This window comes from Lissotriton helveticus, chromosome 11, assembly GCF_964261635.1.
Source record: "Lissotriton helveticus chromosome 11, aLisHel1.1, whole genome shotgun sequence".
NCBI lineage: Eukaryota > Metazoa > Chordata > Amphibia > Caudata > Salamandridae > Lissotriton > Lissotriton helveticus.
Genome location: NC_136072.1, coordinates 651,439,987 through 651,459,164, shown reverse-complemented (window position 1 = coordinate 651,459,164; position 19,178 = coordinate 651,439,987). Strand labels below are relative to the sequence as shown.

At 42.0% G+C, this 19,178-nt stretch overlaps 1 protein-coding gene across 1 annotated transcript in view; it reads right to left on the bottom strand.

The window, feature by feature from the left end:
* Positions 1-19,178, bottom strand: part of DAW1 (dynein assembly factor with WD repeats 1) — a 192,097-nt gene that overhangs the window by 57,327 nt on the left and 115,592 nt on the right. Inside the window, exons 7-9 of the mRNA XM_078665688.1 lie at positions 16,837-16,944; positions 5,147-5,253; positions 1,996-2,098 (exon numbers count right to left, since the gene is read on the bottom strand). Coding sequence (XP_078521814.1) covers positions 1,996-2,098; positions 5,147-5,253; positions 16,837-16,944 — 318 coding nt within the window. The remainder of the gene's footprint in view (positions 1-1,995; positions 2,099-5,146; positions 5,254-16,836; positions 16,945-19,178) is intronic.

Below are 19,178 nucleotides of genomic sequence, written 5' to 3'. Positions count from 1 at the left end.
ATGTTACTATGCATGTTTATGGTCTAATTAGACTGAATAAAGTTATTTTGATGATGATGCATGCAGTCAGTCCAACAGTGGGGTTGAAAGGAGAAGAACCTCTGGTAAAGCCACAAGATATGAGGAAATCCTAGATCACAAAACCTTATGAGTATACATACGCAAAAATTGCAGCAACAGAACAATGGAGCAGGCAACCAAGTTAATAAACTAAAATCAAGGTCGCTCTGTGGGGAATGAAAAAGAATTCTCAATATCAGTGAATCAAAGAAACAAGAAGCACTAGCTAATACCGAGGAAGTGAAAGATCACAAAAACGCTGCCTCCCATACAAAAAACATAGATTCTCCTTTGAAAGCTTAAAACATGTCTCAGTTTACTCAGACCATCCCATATAAGTACTAACTGCCAACCTTTCCGACAAAGCCCATGAGCAAACAAAGTACACAAACCAATCAGGCTCATGAGGAAACACCAGTGCAGTTCACAAGCCAGCTGTGGCATAAAATCCATTCATGAGACAACCATCATAGAGGATCTCAACCCTGTCAATAAGCCGGAAGCCTCTGGCCAAAGAAATAAGGGTTAGTTCAATGTATGCCAGGACGGTAAAAATCCAGGAAAGTGATTGCACACGTGTGCACAATATAATGAATTATGACAATGAAACCAGTTCAAGAAAAGTTCATTTCTCAAACTAAAGTAGATTTGTGCTAGAGAAACCCCCAACAAATGTGAGAAAACACTGAGCACCGAAAAATTAAGTATACAATGACCAACAACCAGGCTCCTGTTATTATATTTTAGCTATGACTGAGATGCATAAATTCTAACTTGACTGGGATTTGCAGTCTTCTCTCTCATTGTTTATCTATAAACGCTCTAATGTGCCAGACAGACAAAATCCTTTATTGTTTTAGTCCCAAATTTGAGACAACAAAATTATAAAAACAAACAACTCCCTATTATTTACATCAAGACATAAGCAATAAAAGATGTCTTAAAAAACAATAACCATTCCAATGTCAGTGAAAGTGAATGAAACTATCAAGATAGTTTACATATGTTTATGATGAATCAATTATTTAAACATTAAACGTCGCTCCCCTGCACATTGCAATAGAACAATAAGCATTGCACTACATCAAGCAGCTCTAATGTGCCATGTCACTTTTAGATGATGACTATAATCATTCCGTTCACTCATCTTTTAGCCTCTTCTCTATTTGTTTGACGAATCATTATATTTGCTGGTTCTCTATGCCTTCTACTATGCTTTCAAACATATTAAAAATAAAATTCAGAAACAAGGAATGGCATCTCATATCAAACCATTAATGATTATCCTGTGGCTGAACCATATCCTTATAATTTTTATTCTTGTCAAATGTTTACCTTTTTCATCCATGCTGTGAGCTCAAAGAAAATTAACTTATGGTTACCTCAAAGCTTGCTGTAAACGGCTAAGTGTTTGAACACTACAGTTATTATGGTATATCTTTGAGTAATGGAATATCATAGAATAACTTCCAATTACCAATATGCTCCATGAAATTAAACATTTGTAACTGGGAGGATGACAAAAGTGCTCTCAGAAAACATTCTAAAGATATTGCCCTCTTACCAGTGCCTAGCTTGAGACACTGGTTGCAGGTCAGGCCTACCAGCACTCATGCTTTGGAACCAACACTTATTTTTCCTCATCAGACTTTGACCCAGTGCAAGAGAGAAAAACACAAAATGGGAAACTAGGAGGAAGAGAAAAACGTAACAATAGTTACAAAGGGAAAAATCAAGGTTGAAAAGAAATCTGCAAGAGTGAGATAAAGAGGCAGAGAGTGTCTTGTGAAGGATTAACGAGGACTGAAGTGGAAGCAGGTCTATGTAGCCTTGATAATTAGTACCCGGACGTTTCGATAATGACAGACGTGGTTTTCTGTGCAAACCTTTGGGTCCTAGAACTTATTTTTTTACACATTAAGCACTGTCTCTTACCATGCAGGTTTTGTCCATTGACCCGGTAGCAATAAGCGAACAATCCCAATTGAACTGAGCACTGCTGATCTCGCCTCGATGTCCTATCAACGTCTGCATCTTCCTTTTAAAAAAAGGGAGAAAATAAATTATATTAAAAAAAGCACTTCAACAAAGTTCATGATTCCACCCTCAGGCTGCAGCACTAACATATCGGTGCAGGATAGAGCCTTAAAATCGATCTCCCTGTTTACTAAAACAAAAAACTGGGTGTGCTTCAGTATTCTGATTGCTGTAAATTTACCACCGTTCCAACCTGTTAGCACCCCGCGAATAAAACTGTTAGGCTTAAAAGGATAACATCAAGGTCACGCCAAGAATCATCTCATTAAGCCATCAATACTGAGGATTGCTGGATCATGCACGAGTCACTTTTTTCATGCAACAAATGGGACATTAGATTATGACAGTATTACAAGGACATATACTTATGTGGGGAGGGGAAATGTTTACGATGCACGGTTTATATTTTTTCTGCTGATACGGCTTTAACCAGGTGATGTTTCGTTAAGGAACAGTGGGAGGTGAACAGAATATAGTAGACACGTGATTAAATACACCAATGAGGCAGAGGAGGGAGGGTTACGTACTTTTAAATGGAGTGAAGGGCAGGTAGACGAGGGAAATGGAGGTTTGATATGGAGGACGCTATGCGGCAGCTTTACACCAGGTATGAATGGGGGTGACCTAGGAGGAGAAAGTTTTGTTAGGGGAAGAAGAGCCGGATGGCTTATGTATAAAAAAAGATAAAAGAAGATGGTGGGTCACATCGGGATTGAGTAAAAGTTACGTGATAAGGGAGGCTGTAGTAGGGAGGATGTTTGTGGTTTTGATAGTCACTGAGAGGATTCTTTTGATGATTTAGTAGAAGAGGGTGATTTTATTAATCATGTTTGGTCAAATCAAGATTATTACGAGTGTCATGGGGCATTGACGATGAGTTGAGATACAATGGGTTTAGTTAAAGTCACAAAGTCACATTGCACATATTATGTAGTCATGATGTTTGGGTTTTAAAAAAAAAAAGTAAGTGATTCATACATGTATATTTTAATATTATAGATACCCCTGACAAAGGTTTTACCGAAATGCATTGGGTGTGACGTAATTCTGGTATAATGTGGAGGACTTGAGATTCAGAGCATTGCGCATGTTTAGGCCTGGATGGGCAATCATGAAGTAATTATACGCATAAGTTCATATGAATTACTTGGCCCTGGCGTGACAATGAAACTTGGATAAATCATGACAATAAACTTGGATAAATGTTGAAAAACTATGGTGAAAGTGAATCATTAGTGACACTAAGTACATACAGCTTTGCAACTCGAAATGAACTGCAAAGTGTGGGACATCTATTTTCAAGATAAAATGGAATGCGTGACAATGGAACGGAACACCTAACGGGTGATGCACGCCAAACTGGATAAAATTAAAAGGAAGCCAATTAGTAAAACAAAAAACTGGGTGTGCTTCAGTATTCTGATTGCTCCTATTTATAGTCAGCCATTAACCTTTCTTTGGCCTTTACAGGTGGACAACTCAACAACCCCAAATAATTCTAAGAGCAAGTTTGAAGGTTTCCTGAACTTGTCCTGACCTTGGCACTTTAAATCAACCCAGGTTTTTTTTTTATTTCAAGTATTGCTTAATAGAGTCAAAAAGGTCAACTTATGTTTTCTGAATTTCTGAACAAACTGTCTTAGAAAATAAAGTCCACATCAATCTTCTGGAGAGCTCCAGCACTTGAGTCACTCAATCCTCACTACAAAAATCACCATACAAGGATGCCTTTCATTCTCAAGCGGGGCATTGGGAAGTTCCAACCAGGGTCAGGGGCGTAACACAAGCCTCCGCAGCACCCGCAGTGCGCAGGGGGTCCCCAAGTCCCCAAGCACCAGGGGGCCCCCTCATCACATCACTGTGGCATGAGAGCTCCTGATAGAGTCCGGAGAGGGCCCTCCCACGTACCTTGCAGGGGGGCCCCCTCAATTATTGTTATGCCACTGACGAGGGTATGTCACATTGATTCACTAAAATGCCAGGTGTAGCATGAATGAGATAACACACATTGTTACTTCCCTTTTACAACAAAGAGGTAATCTATTGTTTGTATCTAAGGCCCTTAACTGCATTCCACTTACTGTATAGGGAGATGAGTCTAACCTACAGTAAACATGGCTTCTTATAGCCCAGTTGACTTTCTTTTCCTCCATATTACTATCATGCTAGGAGACCATAGGTGGCAAGACAGTGGCCCAGATACCCACAGGCAAGCCTTGAACAACAGCCACTGCCCCTGGCTGTTACTAACTGACGACCATGCCTAGTACATTGGATAGATTCTTCTGATTAGAGAGTTAAGTCACCGGACCTAATCTTAGCACATGGTTCATGGACACCTATGACCCTTATTGTATTGTATTGCATTGCAGCATTTATATAGCACTTACTACCACTATGTGAAGTGCTGAAGTGCTTGCCTACATGAATAGCATTCTACACCATATGAGGTGTGTAGCTGAAGAATGTTGTTTGAGTTTTGACCCTATGTGAGAAGGGTTTTCATGTTGTACGTGATCACCACTGAGGTGTGGTTATCGTGTTATGGGACGCAGCACTTAGCAATGTGTTGGATGAGGAAGGGTAAGAGACAGATGCACAATTTTATGGTTTTCAGCAGGATATTTACCGATTACCATCATTAACAACATAAAATAATGAAGTGTGCTCACCTACATTTTTCATAATAAAAAAGTGTCGAAAAAATTGTAAAAATAAATTCTCCTAATTTCATTTATCTTCAGAAGTTACTTCATCATATTTGGAAGCAAAAAATAGACATGAAAAAATTAGAATAATTTGAAAAACTCAGCACCTAGCAGAACACAAGAACATGGCAACCCATGTGCACAACATGACTTCATTTGTTCATTTTAGCTGCTTTACCATCTGCTGTGCAACTCTTCGCCGTGCAACAACGCTCCCAATTTCTGGTCTACAGTTCACAGGGTGCAGTTATGTTACTTTACACAATATACCATAGGAACAATCCGCCTGTGTTTTTTCATCACACATCCTGAGTTAAATGGACTTCAAAGCGTGCTGTTACCTGCCAGTGGTCACGTCCCACACCGACACCGTGTGATCGAAAGAGCCTGTAATCACCCGTTCTCCGGTGGTGTTAAAGGACAACGAGATAATTTCAGCAGAATGTCCCTGTTAAAAAGATAATTATACTTTAAAACAGATCTCCTTTACAAGAGGTCTAATGAACTAGAATAACTTAATATTAATCTTGTGCAATAGTCAATGCTTGAAATGCCTAAAAGAGTACAGCATGGTCGTTCTAATTATCATTCCGAGGAAACGAGGAAAAATGAGTTCATTAATGTTCAATAAAGACGATTAAACTTGAAACGTTATTATTTAGTCAATTACATTGCATAAGCCGCATAGACATTAGCAGGGTAAGATCTAGAACAAAATATTAACCGTGATACAAAGTCACTGAAGCTATAATTACTTTTGAGCAGCCTTTGTGGAGGGAAAATGGCAAAAAAGGACATTTGTAGAACTAGATTTCTGCGCCTGAAGGTTCCCTATGGAAGCTTTTCAAAGCTGAGCCCCCTAACTCAGCTAACTCATGCCCCGCTGTGCGGGTCCCCCGTGACAGCAACGATGCTGCTTCGTTTCTGTTATTTATCCGCAGTAAAGTGAAATATAGCTTGGTGTTCTACTTGACAGAGCACAAGATGATGTTCTCACAGTTCAAAAGAAAATTGTAGGATAATAACGGCAGGAGGGAAAGCTTACAAGGGTGCTTTCAGAGGACCTTACTAAGGACTTTTATTTTCATAAACAAATTCATTTTGTGCACCTTGAGCACAACATGTGCAAAATCACAAATTACTTTTCCTCGTGTATGGCCCTTTCTTGTTTCCAAAGTTTTCATTCAAGGTTCTTACAGAATGTGAATTACAGAATTGGTTCCCTTGGAATCCATCTCAGCTGTTTGTACAGGTCTGTGAGGCGAGCTGATGGTCCAAGGCAGTCTGTGAATAATGAACTTTTTAGCTCTGGGTGATTTGTGCTTCTCTGAACATTATGAATGAGCTTGGTGGCAGCCCTGGGTGTTAGTCTTCTTCACCAGTACACTGTTCCTTAGCAGGAACTTCTCATCAAGCGTGATATGGAGAGTCGGAGAATTGAAGCAGGAAGAGAAGCGGCACAAAGTGTGCCAGGACCAGTACATCGCGGCCTGTGCAGGTAACAGCGGAGGGCGTTGGGGCCGCCAGGTGGGAGGATTTTGACAGACGAGGACAAATTATTTTTTTATTTAATTGTTCCTCGTGGTCGGCTGTCGAATACCAACCAGGCCCCACCGCTATTACCTGCACAGGATGTGGCTGGACCACTAAAATGCAAGTGATGGAGTCTGAATTGTTCTGTGGTTCCAGCTGAAACATATCATACTATGGTTATGAGAGCACAAGACCAGGGTTTACTTTCACAGTAATGCACATGGCACAGCAAGTGCATTACTGTGGCTGAATACATTGAAGATGTTGAGTAAATGGGGCTCCCACATTCTCCAGAGGGAAATTAGTGTAGTTGAAATACATGCATTCCACATTTCTTTAATCTGTGCACTCTGGAAAGTTAGTGAAACGTATGTGTGGATACCTATTCAACTATGACAGAACCCCTGAGCTTCTAACAACCAGGGTATGGCGGGGAGGTAGCAAGTTCTGTAGCTACTCCTTTCAAATCAGAACATTAAGCCATATGCATGGCTTTCACAATAGACCATGCATATTTGAAAGGAGAAAAGCTCAAAATAGCCTTCCTCTTCTCAAAGCGCCAGGTCCCAAATATCAATTCTGATGAGCCTCAATTGGAATGTAATATTTCAGAGTTAAACTCAGCATAAGCAAGACAAGATGCAGGATACACTTCACACACTAGGGATAAGATTCAATGGGACATGAAGAGTGGTGAAGCCTGCAAATGGCACTGTGGACTAAGACGCATAGTTAAAGTTCCACTGTGTCGAGACTCCACTCCACTCCACAGTTGGTAGTGGAACCATGGAGAAAACAAAGGTGATGAGAATAATGATAGAAAGAATACAATGATTCATTTAATTCCAAAAGTTGAAGACTGTGAAGAAGCAGTATAAAAACAACCAATGGGGTAGAGACCAGCTACCAACGTCTAAGTATACTACCTTCCCATTTAGGTCTCTCAATTCTTATCCCACGAGCACAAATTGAACAGTTGGTTGACCTGGTCGCCACTGGAAAAGTCTGCAGGGCATGTCAAAAAGGCGAAAGAAATTATCTCTGCTACAACACAGGGAAAGCCCCTAAATGCTATAATGCACATATGCATGCTTGACTGGGGTTAATTAAAATGAATACATTAAAATATCTGTCCAGTTCCCATCCCTGGCATTATCAATGTTGGTGACTAAAGAGAAGGGTGTCTGGGAAACCCTGACGAGTATCACAATGAACATCAACCCAACAGTAAAACTCAAGGAAGTTGAATCCATTGCCACTTTGAGAGAATATTTTGAATTAATAGGATGAAACTGAGGACGTAAATAACAATACACAAGTACCACATAAAAACAATAATAGTTTAAGAGCTCTCTTTTAATATCATATCCAACCAAAAAGGGCTTTTCCAAGAGATTTAAGATTTTGTATGGAATGACTATGCAATGTATCTTAAATAAACACATTTCTGGGACCCTAACACATGTGTGTGTGGAACTTTGTTGGGATGTGTACTTTCAAGCGAAAATTAAATTCAGACTTTAGAGTTGTAAAAATGATGGAATCAGGGATTTAAAACTACTGTTGATGCAGTTGTACTACTATACTTTCAGCACCAGTCTGGGTGTAGTCCTTAGATTAAATGTACATATGCTGGATATGTCCAAATAAACATAAGGATATTGAACAGATCAGAGGACATTTTGTTAATATAGTTCTCCTGGCTATTAGCAAAATGTGGAGACCAGTATTGGGTTTTCCAGTGCACGCTTTTTTTTTACAGTCACTAATGACTCTAAGCCAATTGCTTATCTACATTCAACCAGAAAAAGTATGAGAAAAAGAGGCCCCTTCATTAGGGGGAGGTTGTGCGATTAGTGAGTGTTGGACTTGGCCCTTTTGGCAGGTTCACTCCGAAACTTTTTGCGTTCTCCTAGCCGTTGCGGGCCAGCGTCCGTGTTCTATCGCCCAAAGCAGGGAAGCCCATCAAGGGAGTGATTGGTCTGCCCTGCTCTTTGGCTGGAAAGGGGGTTGTGTTGGACTTGGCCCTATTGGCAGGTTCATCCCGAAACTTTTTTGCGTTCTCCTAGCCTTTTTCTGTAACCTGGTATTGGTGATTTTAGGCCTCTGTGCACTTTAGCACTGTGGTCCAGTGTAAAGTCCGTGCGCTCTCTGTGTATGTGTGGTGAGACTGGCCTGCCCTCCCATAGGAATGCATGGGGTATATGTGTGTCCATGGTAATTCCTGATATGAGAGGAGTGCAGGGGCGAGTTTGGTATGTGCGAACTCGTGAGAATAAATGCTGCGCAATGGTGTGCGCGGATTTATTGTGACTGGTGGAGAAGTGCCACTTTTAGTTGGCATTTCTGTGTGCAGTGTGTCTGCCTGCCTGAAGTGAATTGCATGTCTGGCTTGTGATTGACAGGTGCTGGATGATGTGGGTGGCTCCAGGAGCCAGGATGGGTCTGCCCGGTGGTGAATGGGGTGATCTGCATGTAGATTGCACCTGCGACCTGAATAGGGCTATGCCTTCCCTCCACAATGCTGGCTCCACCTCCGGTGGTGCGTCTGATGTCCCTGGCTTGTCTTGTGAAAGAGAGAGAGGAGCTGAGCAAAACAAAGTGCTCCTGAACCAGTTGTATCTCGTTCTCCCCTTGCCCTACAGTCGTAGTCAAAAGAAAATGCTGCCTCCTTGCTGGAGGGCCCTGTGTGCTGGCCCCTGGGCCCTACATTGCCCCCTTGATGCCTCCAGGACTTCTGGTACCTTTTGCTCCATTTACCCTTTGGGGCTGGGTGTCTTTACCCTTAGCGCCTTTGAGCGCTTTATCTTAATTTGCCCCTTTAGATTGAGAGAGCCTACCCCTCATTGCCGCATTCATCATTGCAGCACGGGTGCCCACCCCGCTTACTGCCTTATTTCCAATGCGAGTGCCCACCCCGCATGGCCGACGTGCTTATTTTTATTTAAATTTGCTCGGTGCCCACCTCGCTCATAATTGCGGTGCCTACCCCGCTTTATATTTTTAATTATGAGAGAGCCCACCCCTCATTTTGCCGATAACGAAGAATCACTGCCGCAGCCCGAGGCAACCTCGTTGGGACATGGGCGTGGCCTCGTGAGGCCTGATGGAAGTCCAGAGGAAGCCATGGTGGTCGGAAGAGCGGGGCTCCTGTGAGTGGAGAGAGAGCCTTGCCCACACGGCTGGAGAGACTGAGCCTGGAGCAGGAGAAGAATCCCTGTGGAGACCCGGGTCCCAGGAGGGGGCCCGGGTGAAGGGAGGAGTGACGGAGCCTCCAGGCTCCACAGTGAAGTTCCGGTCCCAGGGAGGGGACCAGGCAAAGAGGAGCACACACGAAGAAAGAGCCTCCCCCGACCAGAGCCGGTGAGGAGGGCTCCGTGGGGGCGACGGATCTTGGGTATTGTAGTGCCCGTGGGGCACAGAGTCAGAGCAGCCCGTGTGTGCAGTGGGCCGCTCCAATGATGGGCAGAGTTGTTTCCTGGGCCAGAGGGGCCTGTGGTTGCCCCAGTCATGGGCCTTTGTTATTTCAGGAGCCAGTGTGCTCCATGGGACAAGTTTATGACAGAGCCTGTGTGGCTCCATCGTTTTGCCTATTGTGTACAGAGCCCTGTGTGGCTCCAACGTTGGGACACATTTATTTACAGCACCCCAATGGGGCCCCTAGGGCACAGAGATGCCAGGGCCCCCTTTCCCTCCTCACAGCTGCGCCGCAACAGCGCAGGCAGCTGCAAAGTTTGTGTGCAATTCTTGAGAGAGTCCCTAAGAGGGACAGCGGTGGCCCAGAGGTGCCAGGCCTTTCCCTCACTTACAGCTGCGCAGCAGTTAGTGCCAGCTGCACCGTTTAGGCGCACAGTTCTTTTGGGGTCTTGGGAAGTCAGGAGTGAGATGCACTCCTATGCCCCACAGTTTCCCAGCGGCCCAGCAAGTACTGGGCAGCTGCAACGTTTAGGTTTGCGCAGTGGTGCACCCTTTACTTTCGCTACCTAGGCAGCAGCCCTGACTTTGTGGACATAGGGCATTTGAGCCCCCTTTTTGGATGGCCAGTTGGCCAGGGGGACAGTTAGATTTATAGGGTGCCAGGCCCTAATGTGATTTATGTGCTAAATGTGATTTTGGTGCTAGGAAATTTAATTCATGTAGTATGTTTTATGCACCCTGTGTTATACCTCTAAAGTGTGGTTTATGATTATGAGGTTGGTTGGCATATTATGGTTTATACTAGTGAGATTGTGCTTTACTCTGTGATTTATGCCCCTAATGTGAATTATAATAAAAATCTGTCACACATCAGAATTGTTATATTTCGTAATTAGCGATTTCAGCGTTGTAGGTTAAGGTTGAGGTTGAGGTTAAGGATGGCATTGAGATTGTTTGGAGGCTCTTGGCTAGTTAAAATGTGGAGTTAGTCTCGAGGTTGGGTTATGCACAAGATTAGGTCTAGGGTTAGAGACATGCTTTGGGAAAGGATAAGCATTATGTTTAGGGTATGGATTAATGGCAAGTGTTATGGTTGTGCCTTGAGGCATATAAAGGGGCTCTAGGTATCTAGGTTTTGAAAGGATTATGGCATTTTCTAGGGTGGGAGTCGGGGTTTATGAAATACTGTTAATGTTCTATATTGTTGTCAGGCAACAACACCTGGAGACAGGATGTGGTCTGACGGCTAGGGCGGTCTACTTCAAACCCGGGGAACCGGGTTGGAGGCTGGGCACCGACGCTCAACATCCTGTGATTCTGGGCAAATCACGTAATCTCCCTGCGCCCAACAACAACAAAAAATGAATGTGCTCTTGTGTAACGCAACTGGTGCTCATGTAAAACGTTCTGATACCTAAGACTTTCGGGTCAAGTTTGTGCTATATAAAACTCCCAAAAAATCAAAAAACACTGTTGTTAAAGGAGAGTATACACCATCTAACTGGCTTGGTGCTGAAATTAAAACTTTAAAAAGAAAATAAAGAAAAACAAGACAACCATAGTGATTCTGGCAAATATCCCATTCATTTCCCTAACAGCCTCCATTAAAGAAAATTATGGGACTTTTCATAGGGAACATACGGATCACTGACATAATATCGACGGACAGAATATCGACTAGCAAACATATCGATGCCAAAATATCGACAGACAGAATATCGAGTTTGTATCTACAAACAGGTAAGTACAAAAATATCGAGTCCAAAATATCGTTTACAAAAATATAGTTTATTAAAATATTGACTTTATTAAAAACAGTGTTAAATTAAATAATAGTTAAAATTAATTACTAAAATATACTTAAAATACTTAAATTAACTTATAATAATTAAATAATTAATAAAAGTTATAAGAATTTTTTTTACAATCATATTTGTTAAAACATATATATATAGTAACATAATATAATGAAATAATATCCAATATTATTACCGTACGATAGCAGAAGTGTAAAAAATACTATTCCCACTCCAGAGAGTGCAACAGTAGGGAAAGCGTTGGATAGCGTAGGGTTAAAAATGATTATTCCCACTCCAGTGAGTGCAACAGTAGGGAAAGCGTTGGATAGCGTAGAGATAAAAATAACTATTCCCACTCCAGTGGGTGCAACAGTGTAGAAAGTGTTGGATAGTGTAGGGGTAAAAATTACTATTCCAACTCCAAAGAGTGCAACAGTAGGGAAAGCGTTGGATAGCGTAGGGGTAAAAATTACTATTCCCACTCCAAATAGTGCAACAGTAGGGAAAGCGTTGGATAGCATAGGGGTTAATATTACTATTCCCACTCCATGGAGTGCAACAGTAGGGAAAGCGTTGGATAGCGTAGGGGTAAAAATTACTATTCCCACTCCAAATAGTGCAACAGTAGGAAAAGCGTTGGATAGCGCAGGGGTTAAAATTACTATTCCCAATCCAAAGAGTGCAACAGTAGAGAAAGCGTTGGATAGCGTAGGGGTAAAAATTACTATTCCCACTCCAGTGAGTGCAACAGTAAGGAAAGCGTTGGATAGCGTAGGGGTAAAAATTACTATTCCCACTCCAGTGGGTGCGACAGTAGGGAAAGCGGTTGATAGCGTAGGGGTTAAAATTTCTATTCCCACTCCAGTGTGTGCAACATTAGGGAAAGCATTGGATAGCGTAGGGTTTAAATTACTATTCCCACTCCAGTGGGTGCAACAGTAGGGAAAGCGCTGGATAGCGTAGGGGTAAAAATTACTATTCCCACTCCAGTGGGTGCAACAGTAGAGAAAGTGTTGGATAGCGTAGGGGTAAAAATTACTATTCGCACTCCAGTGGGTGCAACAGTAGAGAAAGCGTTGGATAGCGTAGGGGTAAAAATGACTATTCCCACTCCAGTGGGTGAAACAGTAGGGAAAGCGTTGGATAGCGTAGGGGTAAAAATTACTATTCCAACTCCAAAGAGTGCAACAGTAGGGAACGCGTTGGATAGCGTAGGGGTAAAAATTACTATTCCCTCTCCAGTGGGTGCAACAGTAGGGAAAGCGTTGGATAGCGTAGGGGTAAAAATTACTATTCCAACTCCAAAGAGTGCAACAGTAGGAAAAGCGTTGGATAGCGTAGGGGTTAAAATTACTAATCCCACTCCAGTGAGTGCAACAGTAGGGAAAGCGTTGGATAGCGTAGGGGTAAAAATTACTATTCCCACTCCAGTGGGTGCAACAGTAGGGAAAGCGTTGGATAGCGTAGGGGTAAAAATTACTATTCCAACTCCAAAGAGTGCAACAGTAGGGAAAGCGTTGGATAGCGTAGGGGTTAAAATTACTATTCCCACTCCAGTTAGTGCAACAGTAGGGAAAGCGTTGGATAGCGTAGGGGTAAAAATTACTATTCCAACTCCAAAGAGTGCAACAGTAGGGAAAGCGTTGGATAGCGTAGGGGTAAAAATTACTATTCCCACTCCAGTGGGTGCAACAGTAGGGAAAGCGTTGGATAGCGTAGGGGTAAAAATTACTATTCCAACTCCAAAGAGTGCAACAGTAGGAAAAGCGTTGGATAGCGTAGGGGTTAAAATTACTATTCCCACTCCAGTGAGTGCAACAGTAGGGAAAGCGTTGGATAGCGTAGGGGTAAAAATTACTATTCCCACTCCAGTGGGTGCAACAGTAGGGAAAGCGTTGGATAGCGTAGGGGTAAAAATTACTATTCCCACTCCAGAGAGTGCAATAGTAGTGAAATTAAATACTTCATATATTATTTCAATAAATATAAATTAATATCTATAAAAAATTAATTAAAGGTAATTACCAATTTAATATAATATAATAATTAATCAATTAAAATTACAAATTAAAAATAATTATTACAATTATTTAACTATTAATACAAATTAATTACAAATTAACAATTAATAATTTAACATTTAAAAATTAATTACCAAATAATTCTAATAAATACAATTAAATAAATTGATTTATTTAATTAATTATAAATAAATAACTTCCCACCCTATTCCCCTATAAACCCACTACAGAAAATAAATTAGTAAAATTAACATAATTAGCAATTAATCAATTAATTAAAATTAATTGCCAATTAAAATTTAATTAATTACCAAATATAAATTAATTAAAATGAATACCAATAAATAAATTTACATATTTAATTAGTTATAATTAAATTACTTCCCACCCTATTCCCCTATAAACCCACAACCCGCTACAGAATGAAATTACGCAAAAATTAAAAAAACAAATTTCATTAATTAAAATAAATTATAACATAAATACACACTTTTCACACATAACATAAAAAACACTATAAAAAAATAGATATTATTAAAAATTCGATAATTTTAATAACCTATATTATATACTTCGATATTTTAACTGTCTATATTTTTAACATTCGATATTACATTACTTACCTTAAAAACGGTATTTTTGATGTATATATTCTGTCCAGTCGATTTTTTGTCCAATCTATATTTAAAACTCGATATTATGTCCATTCGATATTTTGTAGTCGATATTTTGACTGTTTACCGGAACATACATGAATGGATCTTGTGTAAATGCAGTCTCTCACATCTTCAAGAAGGCTTTCAGAAATGCATCAGAACTACACACTAAGCTTTCAGATTGAGCTTATTTTTCTTAAATAAGTTCTCCAACAGAAACAAGCATTATGTGTGATTTTGAAGAAACTTGAACTAGATTTCAATTGTGTGAACAGGTCAAGCTGAAGGTTGGTCTTCAGGGAGAAAGCATTTCATTGACCATTTTGGACACCGTCAAGCTCCACATAGATAGCTTTCCTCTTCGGAGAGGTGTGGATGGAGAGCCCATCTTTACATCAAAGATCATAAAATGAATCTGATAAAAGCAGTGTTTCACCTCCATTGCTTTTCTGCTTGTTGAAATGATATAGTAAAGCAACTGTTCCACTTTTGCAGAAATAGGGTTAGACTGGACACAGTGGGGTAAATGGCTTTCTGGCTCAACCAAAGTGCCGTACAGAGGTCGGGGTAGAACATGCACTAGTAGACCAGTTGCTCCATCTCATGGCTGAGGTTCCTGCTGACTTGCTAATTATTATTATTCACTTAAAAATACTGCATAGCTCTCACACTCCTCTCACATTAAAATGTAGGTACAACGTTGAATGCATTGAACTGTTATAATATTTCAAGTCACTGTAAAACTACAATTAGAGGGAGGGAGCAAATTGTTATTGTGATTCTCTTCTGAGACTTATTTTGAACAATTCTTCCTTAAAACTCTGAACGCTTGTTTGTGTATATAGCACATTTGCAAAGAGGGGCAAAGCAGAAGTATGAAGAGCAAATACAATGTATAGATAGGTTAAAATGAAGATGAGAGTTAGGATTGGGGAAAAGGAGAGAGAGTTGGAAAGACGGGGAAGTATAGGGTGTGGGGGTAGCGAGGAAGGGAGGGGCCATCTAGTTCAGGGCCCAGGGTACCAATCATAATCATTGCAGCTGTGTTGTTCAAAATGAAGGCTGGTTTCTTCTTTCAGAAATGGATTCGACCCCCCCCCGCCCACCCCCTGATTCCTTGAAACACAGAGCTGGACCTGTAGCCTGCAAATGAGCCTCTCATGTGACCCCATATGCATTGATTCGTATAGGCAGTGTTCGCGTCTCTTGGCAAATGTTCACTCCAGATAATGCAGACCTTTGCTAGAGCCAAGAAGTAGCATCCGCCATACGAGTAGCATATCGCACTACTGGTTGTCAAACATATCATGTGCAATAGCCACATAGGCCGATGGTTTAAAAGGACTAATAGTGAAGCGGAGAGCAGACACGTATGAGTCTAGCTTAGAACAGGAACATGGGAAGGGAACCAGACTACAGCCCAGGCAGGGCAGCTCTAGCACACTGAGCTAAGGTTTGACAGCCATGGAGTGTAGAGGTGGAGGTATCCACTACCAGTACTTATCCTCTAAAGAAACTGAACTTAGGCCTTACCCTTAGATCTTTATATTGTAGGAACAATAGAGCCAAAGTTTTCCTCTTCAAACGACTTCAACAAAGGAGTTTGCCAGCATAGGTGGATAAATGTTGTTTTCACTTTAAGAATGGTTCCGGAGTCAGGACAATATACCCTCCTAAAGTAACATTTCCCCCATGCATCAATCATTTGTCATACAGTTGCAGCTTGCATTTTTTGTATGTAAAGCCAACTTTGTTTAGAATGCAAAATTACCTTTTTCTATCCCTTAAGATTTTTTCAAAAAACCCTCCACATATTGCACAAATATCAGGAATGTGTGGAGGACGAAGAGAAGCTCGAATCCATCACGGTGGCTAATTAAAATATACATTTCAGACCAAAAGCAGTTACTGCATTCAAGTAGAACCGTTTATGATGGTCCTTGATCTGCCACAGTGATACAAATGAAATTTAAGGTACCGGTCCTTGAAAAAACCTGACAAGAGTAAAGGTCTCGAGGAAGCCTCCTCCAGGCGCATCACACCACTGGAATAAACTACATAAGAATCCCACAATCAAAGTGTCTGTACTGCAAAGCACAAGGCTCTGAAATTCCTTTCCTTTTCTACAGTTAGATCTATTTGATCTATGAAAAATCCACTGCCAGAGAAAAGAACAATCAGTTTATCTACAGAAATCAAATGCAATGATGTTTGGATATTCTGTAATCATTTGGATTTATGCGTCAATTCTCCTGCCCAGAAGTGTGTATGATTAAATAATTCAAACAAAAGTCTTTTTTTAAAAATCGAGATGTTTTTTCTTTTCTCCACATGTAGCTCTACATAGAGATGCAGTGACTGGGCATGTGCGTGGTCGGTTACCAGTTAAGAAAGGTGGTGAATACTGTATGGTGGGTAACGTCTTCTAATCCAGAATGTAAACTTCCGGAGCTATCGTGAAAGATATGTTGTTCTCAAATGATTAAACAACTGACAAATCTTGTTATTATTTTAGGAAGTGGGTTCCAGCAAGAAGATCGTGAAAGAAAGTTGAATCTCACACGTATTAGCACTATGATTAACCACTATGAGGAAGAAAACATACACTTAACGTGACAAATTCCTCTCCGGTCTGTATATCCCACAGCTTTGCTGTTGTGTCCATGCTTCCAGTTGCGACTAGGGTGCTTTGGGGGTTGAAGGATAGACATACCTGAAATGAAAAAAATAACGTAGGCTAAATATCACATACAGCCAAGACATTAGTGAATTACTTTTATGCTGCTATGTTTGGAATCACTCCTGTAAATTCAATTTACAATATCATACGACCAATTATTGCAGCGAAGTAGCGGTTCTGCCAACAATGCACACATATTCCATCTGATGGAATGGCTATACACCCCAGAATTAACTAGTGCCCAATAAACCAAAGTTGCAAAAGTGTGTAATAGAAGCGAAGATGGTCCGTTCAGTATCAGGGGGGCAATTCCTGCCACCCCTCCCCCCGCTCTTACCTGCCACCATAAATTACCAGCACCCACGCTCTTACATGCGGCCGCAGGGTGGCAAGCAAAGGGACTGCCACGGGCTGCCAAAGGTCTAGCTACGCCACTTCAAGATACTTAAAATATGAGTCATGGTCATTGATGCTCGAGCACCACACATACAGGGAATAGGAGATCTCCCACCATCACACTGTGATTGTCCTTGAAGAAGACTTGCATTGAGTGGGGAGTCAGGGGTACAGGGGCTCTCCGATGATGAGTGCCACTTGGCATCTACTCTATTAAATCAGGGACGTCTCGGCTAGGAACGGAGGGGTGCCATTGCACATATGTTTTGGAGGCAGTGGGGGGGGGGTCATTTGTGAGGATTGGGGAAAGAGCACACATTCTGTGAGAGTGTCTGGGATCAAATGATTTGCATCTCACGTTCTGCATTTACGTCCAAATGATTCCAACTCTCAAGCTTGTTGAGTATTAAAGATGTTGCCGAAAGGCCAACACCCCATTGGAGACACATGCCATGCGAGCATCACCTCTGGGACTGCCATCTTACTGTTCCTTTACAAGGCTACTTGCTGCAGCTTCGGTGCACATGAAAAAGTCCCTTTGACTCTCCTTTCGTTTTGCCCATATCACAGCTTAACCTCATTGTCAGGACTGTCTTGTGGCAAAGAGAATGTACATGCCTCTGAGGATGAGGTGCCATCCTAGTTCTCTACAGCTTCCCGTACCAGGCATATGAAAGTGCATATTCCAGATGAAGTCGCTATAGACCTCAGTAGTGTTTCATTTCACGATACAGCTCCTCCTGTTGTATTGTATTGTAATTGCATTTATATAGCGCTTAGTTGTAGGAGTCATCTTTCCATTTAAGACAGTCAGCATTGTCTTATCAGTAAACTTCTCAGAAAAGGTGAACCATGCCCCCCCCCCCAAGCACTCACACTTCCAGAAAAGTAGGACCCTATTTCTTGTTTTGGTATTTTGTATCTCGTTGTTGGCTGCACCTCTTCAACATATTGTCAGCTGGAAAGGAACACAGTCATTCAGCAGGTTGTACCATGTGACGAGCAGCAGTGTGTGGTGCTATTCTACTGCCACTACATGAGGGGGGATACTTATTGCCTCACGTGCTCGCAACTCAGCTGCACCAATGTCACCAGCTGCCTCTCTCAATTTATCGAGTGTTCCAACTACCTCAAACCTAATCAAGCCGGGTTTAGACCAGCCCACTCCACCGAGGCTGTGATCCTGGCAGTTACGGACTCTCTGAGGGGTAATGCTGACAGAGGGGCGCCCCAGGCGCTCATCCTATTGGACTTGTTGGCTGCGTTCGACACGGTGGACCATAACATCCTTCTCCACCGTGTCGAGCAGGCCGGCATTCGGGGCCTGGCCTCTGCCTGGATTAAATCCTTCTTGTCGGGCAGAACCCAGGCGGTCCGTTTAGGCCCCTTCATGGCCGCTAAGGAATCATCCACCTGCGGAGTGCCCCAGGGATCATCCCTGTCCCCTCTGCTTTTTAATCTTTATCTCCAACCGCTCATCCATTCTTTGAAGAGATGGGACATCATTGTTTTCAACTATGCGGACGATCTGCAAATTATCTTCCCCCTCAACACCCCCAATGCAGCTCTCAATTGTCAAGCGGTTATGTTACACATCCAGCAATGGATGAATCATAACCAGCTCAAGCTGAACCCGGGGAAAACAGAGCTAATCCTCCCGGGTAACAGCCCCATTCACTGGGGCCCACAGTTTTGGCCGGTGGAGCTTGGCTCCCCGCCTGTTCCGGCTAGGTCGGCAAAGAGTCTCGGGGTTATCATTGACACTGAGCTCTCCCTCAAACCCCAGGTGGGTGCTGTTGTGTCATCATGTATGTTCCAGCTAAGAAAAATCAGGAAAGTCGCCCACCTCCTTACATCTGAGGCCCTGATAC